At 31.2% G+C, this 6,907-nt stretch overlaps 1 protein-coding gene across 1 annotated transcript in view; it reads left to right on the top strand.

The window, feature by feature from the left end:
* The window catches only part of LOC106074042 (G protein-coupled receptor kinase 5-like), a 42,094-nt gene extending 35,269 nt beyond the window's left edge, over positions 1–6,825 (top strand). The window contains exon 16 of the mRNA XM_056004642.1: positions 32–6,825. Coding sequence (XP_055860617.1) covers positions 32–52 — 21 coding nt within the window. The 3' untranslated portion in view covers positions 53–6,825. The remainder of the gene's footprint in view (positions 1–31) is intronic.
* The last annotated feature ends 82 nt before the right edge of the window (positions 6,826–6,907 follow it).

The following is a 6,907-nucleotide window of genomic DNA, read 5'->3' on the forward strand; positions in this document are numbered from 1 at the left end:
TGGCCTAATGTGTTCACTTTGTTTGTTTCAGCATGATGAGAATCGTGTTTAATGCTAGCTAGTCATCATCCCCACTCAACAGTTCTCAAGTATTGTACGGGTGATAGGAACTTGGATTTTTGCTTTTGGATGTTATTTCTAGTTTCTCAAAACCAAATGTGTTTCATTCAGATGAGGCATTTATCATATTTTTAAAAAACAACAAATAGGTGCATTTCTACACTTTGGTTAGATAAATGTATTAATGCATTCTCTTTAATGTGTGCCAAGCTCAAGTTGTTATAGCCAACTTTTGGAAATTAAAACCATTAACTGATTGGAAATTGTAAAAACAAAAAGGAAAATATTAGTTGTTTTTTTTAATAAATGTGCCAAACCACAGTTTGAAAACTACGCAGTCATTGTGTAGATAATCAATAACATTATTAACCAAAGCAAGAATGTCAACTGGCTGTGAGAAAACTGCTAAACTGCACTACAAAGTCAAAACCTACCTCTCAAGCCATATTTATTGCCCTGCAATTAATTTTGGGCCAAGATGCCTCATGGTGCTTCCATGTTCACACTGCACTTCACAGGAAGTTGGTGATGAAGAAAAGGCACCTTTCTCTGGAACTAAATCTAGACACAGTGAATATTCGACTTTGAGAGAGAAACATCAAGCAAACCAGTCATTTCATCAGAGAGATGTATTTTTTTTAAATCTTGAAATTAAACAATTTTCTGGCCTGTGAAATCCAGAAGAAAAAAATAAACCAAAAAAAAATAATTTTAGTTTTACTTAGGGCCTGGAGCCCACCATATAGTCAAGACAATTAGTGTTGTTTAATTCTGTTCACACTACATAAAACAATTTTTTGTAGGGAAGAGTACATGTGAACAAGCTGTGGAACAGTTGCCAACTCATTATGCTTCAAGTTTTATTTAGTTCATCTCTTGCTGTAATTTCGGTCATGAGTATGGTGATCATTCGGTAGCTTTAACATTGCCCTTTAAATAGGCATTTGTAAAGATGATCTTTTTACATGTGGAGTAAGTCTAGAAGATGCTTTTTTTTTTTAAGCTATTTGTTGAAGAAAGTAATATCTTACCGGAGCAGAACTTTTGTTAAGGTATAAAGACACTGTCTCTGAGATAAAACCTGAAAGATATTGGTGCATTGTCTTTGTAAATGACTGGAAAGGACCTTCAGGAAGTACTCAGTTCTATATTCGCATATAATTAAAACCATGATCACATGTTCAGTTGACTGCAACAGATAGTTGGATAATTTTTCTGCTATAATGTTGAGTCATATTTATTGCCAATGTGTTTGTTTTTTCTCAAATCAACCATTCTAGTTTTTTTTTTTATTTCAGCATTATGTTAACCACTTTTTGTTTTGCTGAACTTATGAGCTAAATAGGCAAGTGATTGTTGATTCAGAAAATCACTTCAAAATTTTTATTTTGATTGGCTGTAGTGCTGTATTAAAGAGAGACATAATTCCTTTGACCTCTAAATAAAATTTTCCCAATTTTATCTTAAAAGATTTTTTTTTCAAATCATTTCTTAAGTCTCTGTATTTCCTGAAAGCATTAATCAGAAACAGTGTGAATATAAAGTAATTGGTCAAAGGGAGTCTTTTTTTTTTAACAATACCTCTATTTCAATTATATCTTACTAGAGCCTTCTGGGCAAAGGGTGGAACTTGGACACAGATTTCAAAAACAGCTCCAACAATTTTCCTGAAGATTTTACAGTTGATTCGTATCAGGAAAAGAATTACTAGTTCATTGGCCACACTGGGATACTCTAGTTTGACCATTATAATTTTCCATTCCAAAGTATAAAAATAAATTAATTTTAATTTGGCTAGAGAATTAGAAAATATTATTTTTGGTAGGGGGGTTGATTGCCATAAATTCTAACATTCATTAGTTATCAGGAGCAAAATAATGGCTACATAAGTTATATAAAGGGAGGTATTGTCTTTTTTTTTTTTTTTTTTTTTTTTTTTTTTTTTTTAATGTTTTTCTTCATATAGTTTGGGTGCATACAAAAAGATTCTTCTTGTAAGCAAATATTTTTAAAAAAATACTTAGGTGTTCATTTTCTTTCAATTAAAAACTCTTGTGAAAAATTTTCAGTTGCCTGTCATGACATGCAATGGTTATTGCCAGTTTTCCTTTTCTGTAATTTACTATAAGTGCTACAGTTGAAGAATCAAAGTTTTGAAAATTTAACTGTAATGAAACTTTTGAAAACTTTAATGTTTAAGTAGGTTTTCTGTTCTAAGTTTGACTTGACGTTTCAATACTTACTGTTTCGTTTATTGAATACTTTGGATTGTTTCAAGATTTTAAAAAAAAAAATTTGTTCCAGAGTTTTAATTGGCCAGTTAAAGAACAAAATGGCAGCTAATTGGTCAGAATATTTATTTTTTAAAAATCTTTTTAAGATTTTACAATGTCTATCAATTTTATTTATAAAAAGGAAATTTTTTTTATAATTAATAACATTCAGCGATCAAAAATTGTAACTAAATTTTAAGTCTCTCTCAGATTGAATGATGTATAAATTTTACAGGGAAACAAATGATCAAATAGAAGTTCATGAATACACTTTTACTGTAGGTTCCCCCCCCCCCCCCCTCCCACCTCCTTTTTTTCTTTATTTTGTTCTAAGACACTTCCATCGTTACTTCAAACAAAAAAAAAGTGCCATGTTTTTCATTTTTTAAAAATTGGCTTATCTAGTAACTGAATTTTTGTTTTGATTTTCTTTAGCTGCCTTACAGGACTTCTCAACACAATTGCTAACATATTTTTCATTAAACTGGCTGGTAGCTACCAGATGCACAGTTTAAAAAAGAAAGAAGCATTTTGTTTCTAATATCTATATTTCTTTTGTTAGAACTCTTTTTATTTATTGTGATATACATTTTCATTGTTAAGTGTTTAAATGATCACAGACTGTAATGAGATCTTTTGTATCTATAAACTTCACTTTCTGCTGCAGTATAATCTCAAAGCAGCCAGTAGCCAATGTCCATCCTTAGTCTACCCTATAATTAAACTAGGTCCACTTATAATTGTACTATCAATTGAGGGATATACAATTATACAAAATCTTTATAGACTTCTCCTTTCTATTTTGTTTTTCTCTTAATAGATAATTCATGGTGACATCTAGTTTTGTTGTTTTTTTTTCTTTGTTTATGTATGCAATATATTGTAAAATGCTTTAAACTTTTTGTTATTTAGGAATGAAGCATTTTGTAAAACCATAAATCTGCTGTATTCATTTGCTTCCTGAATTATGTGTGTATTGAAAGACCCATCATACTTACAGTAAAAGGTTCTAAATATTAGGGTGAAGAAAGTGCATCATTTCATATAGGCTTTGAAAACAAACAAAAAAAACTTGCTTGAATGCCTGTGAATTTTTTTTATATATATCTCAGAGATCAAAATAAATAATTTGGGCACACCCGTATTTCATCATGAATATCTGCGAAAACAAATATTTTGTCAGAGTTATGTTATGAAGTGTGGATGAGAAAGGGCTTTCACAGTACCCTGCAAATTTCTGTTGAGTTTTGGGTGAAAATGATTCTTCTGACATGACCTCTCAACCATTGGCCACCACTGTTAGGATGTTATGTCATGTGAACTTAGTAATATGCTCAAAACAAACTAGTTTCTATGATGTGTTGTGTCCTTGTTGACAACAGAATATATTCTATATATTTGAACAGCAGTATTTATACACACATGTAAAGATACACTTCATAAGTAAAGAGTTTGGTGTCACTGGTCTGAATGCACATGGATAATTGTTTTTATGCTCTCAATACAAGAAGTTTGTTCATTATCATGGTGATTTTTTTTCTTTCATTCTATGTCTCCATGCACCAAGGATATGATAACTTTACATCCTTGATTTCATACACATTTTAAATTGCATTGAACAAGTTTTGCCAAGATTTATTTGGTCTTTTTTTTTCCTGTTAAATTCTAGTCAGTTTATTTTTTGTTAAACATGCCCAAACCATGCCATTAATTCAGTGCAGTGCTTCTTAGTTTGAAACTTGCATTGTACTCATTAAATTGCATTGTACTCTGCCATTAGTTCAGTGCAGTGCATCTTTGAAACTTGCATTGTACTCTGCTATTAAATTGTGAACACAAGTCTTTAAAATGTTAATTTGATCTCTGTTAAAACCTATTTCCCTCCAAATATTTCTAAAGTCAGGACAGTTGAAAAGTACTTTTTTTTAGGTTTATCTGTATAGTTCAAAGATTTTTACAAATAATTTTAAATATTGAAACCTGAACCCTTCCAAAAATGTGTAATAAGAAAACATTTTTTAGTTTCGATGGTGTCCTAGAAATAGTTTTATCTGCTCTAGTCCATAGATTCTTAGAGTGTATGTACATGTGTTGAATTGGATAGAAATGTCAATGAAAGAAATGTCTCTAGGGCTTCAAAAAATGTAATGCATGACAGTGTACAATCTCAGGCGTGTGCAATCTGTTTGTTGTGTTAAACTTTGCTGTATATTTATTATTAGTTCTCCACATAAGATTGCTTTAAATCATAATGTTGTTCTTTTTTAATTAACCATTTATATATATTTATAAATATATATAAAAATACACATTTCTTTTACTCTGTATCTTGTTTTCTCTATTATGTTTTTTTTTAAACGAATGGCCAAAGCACATCTTAGTGTCTTGCCAATGATACTTTGTTTTTCTGTTACGTAACATTGACTTGAACACCTGACATTCATATCTTTGCATATATATGTTATACAAATATTGTCATAACCATGTCCAGCTTTAATGTAAAATAGTGAAAAGAAATCATTGTAGTAATGGTTACAGATGAAATCAAACTACAATGACACTAATAAATTTATCAAATTTGACAATATTATATATTTAGCCGGATGAGCTTTTACTACATGTTAGATAAGTCAAACAGGTGATGTTGATATTGAACTATCCACTAAATATGTATTGATACCCAAATAACATAGATTCATGAAAATAGTTGCCAGATTGGTTTACTTCTGTGCTTTTAAATTGCATCAGTCTAGTTACAATAGTATTTTATGGAATTGGGCTTAATTAAAAAAATAAATAATAATTTTTCTTACCATTGGGCTATGGCATCACCATTTATTATTCATTGTTTGACACTAGCTTTTTGAGACACCAAACTATATTTCAAATTGAAAATTAATATTGGCTCATCAAAAAAGTAATCCTAAATACATACACCTCTTGTTTTGCTCTTATAAAAAATTTATTGATAAGGATTTTTTTTTAAATTTCATTTTTTTTTTTTTCGGAGCAAAAAAAAAAGGGGGGGGGGGATCCTCGTATAATGAAAAAGGAAGAAAAAAATATGGTTCGCGGCTCAATTGACAATATTTTATCTTGTAAAATTGGAGTGAGTTTTTATAATGGACTAGCATATTTCGGAATGTTATGTCTGATGGTAGGTAGGGACCATGGGAAGACAAGCAGTTGATCTAAATGCTCAAAGAGAACTGAACATTCACATTCATTAAATAGGTTGTCTTTGATGAGCCTACATTGCCATGGAGGCTCATTGTGTCCATTCATCCCCTTTGGCGTCTAGCTCATTGGATTGGTTTCAACCCTTCATCTTCATTAGCATCAAGATCCTCTGATCCTACAATGCAGACCTGTGTTATCACCTTCTTTTTCCAACCTACTAGATATTATTCTTTGTCTTCATTTCTGTGCATGGGAGGAACAGCTTTCAGTTTGACTTGTCTGCCTAATGAACAAGCTAGTGCCACTGAGATATTACAGCTGTTTCTTGGTACATTGAGTTGTAAGTTTGAACACTTGAGTAATTGCTCTGTACTGTCCATTGGTACACTTCTGATGTCTTAGTTTTGTTTAGGGAAATCAAAGGGTTTGGGGTCAAGAGAGATTTCATTAGATGAACGTTCAAGTGTAGTTTCGTTTGACTGAATTCATGAGAGTGTTCACGAGATTGGGAGGTCTAGGAGTATGCATCTCAAAACTAACTCTGGAAAACTCAGAATCACTGATTCTTTGAGTTCACCCTTAATTTGGATGTAATTAATGAAGATAAGATTTGGATTGAGTTTAGGTTATGTTACAAGGAAATAGTAGAGAAAGAATGTTTCTATTACACTTAGATCTAGGGTGTTTTTGTTTTTTTTTTGTGTTATTGTTGAAAGTCCTGCAAGAGAAAGTCACTCTCTTGTTGCTGTCTTGCTAGTAGGCTGGTTTCCTACTAGGACACCTAGTCAGAACAATTCTTTATTGTAAATGTGTACATCAGTTCTTGTACAGGATCATACTTTAACATATTTAGTGTACATTTTGCTTTCTTATAGATTTTTTTTGTTTGTTATTCATGTATACAATGATGTTTTGAATTTTATTTTCTGATCACCATCACTTAATCTTACATATAGACTTCGATCAGGTGTAGCGACAACAATTGTATTGTGTATCTAGACTTTGATCAGATGTAATGACAACAATTGTGTAATTAGACTTCTGATCAGATGTAAGGACAACAAATGTGCATGATTTTTTTTTTAAATGGCCATGTTTCCAATGTTTGATATTTTGGTTAGTGTACAAGTGTGTAAAGAACTTCTTGCTTGAGCAAATGTTGACACAGAAACGTGTGTGCCAATATTTGATGTCATTTTTTTTTTTAGTTGTTCATGTCTTGACGTGTGCGGCGATGTTCTCATTGAAATTGTTTGATCAAAATTATTTTAGCAACTCTTTTTATTAATAAATGTTTCATGAAGACACATGACCATCCAGGACTTTTGTTCCGTTCATTTTGGATTCTCTTTCTTTCCCAACACCGTGAATTAAACATGGATGCAAAGTTAATG

This window comes from Biomphalaria glabrata, chromosome 1 (assembly GCF_947242115.1).
Source record: "Biomphalaria glabrata chromosome 1, xgBioGlab47.1, whole genome shotgun sequence".
NCBI classification, from domain to species: domain Eukaryota; kingdom Metazoa; phylum Mollusca; class Gastropoda; family Planorbidae; genus Biomphalaria; species Biomphalaria glabrata.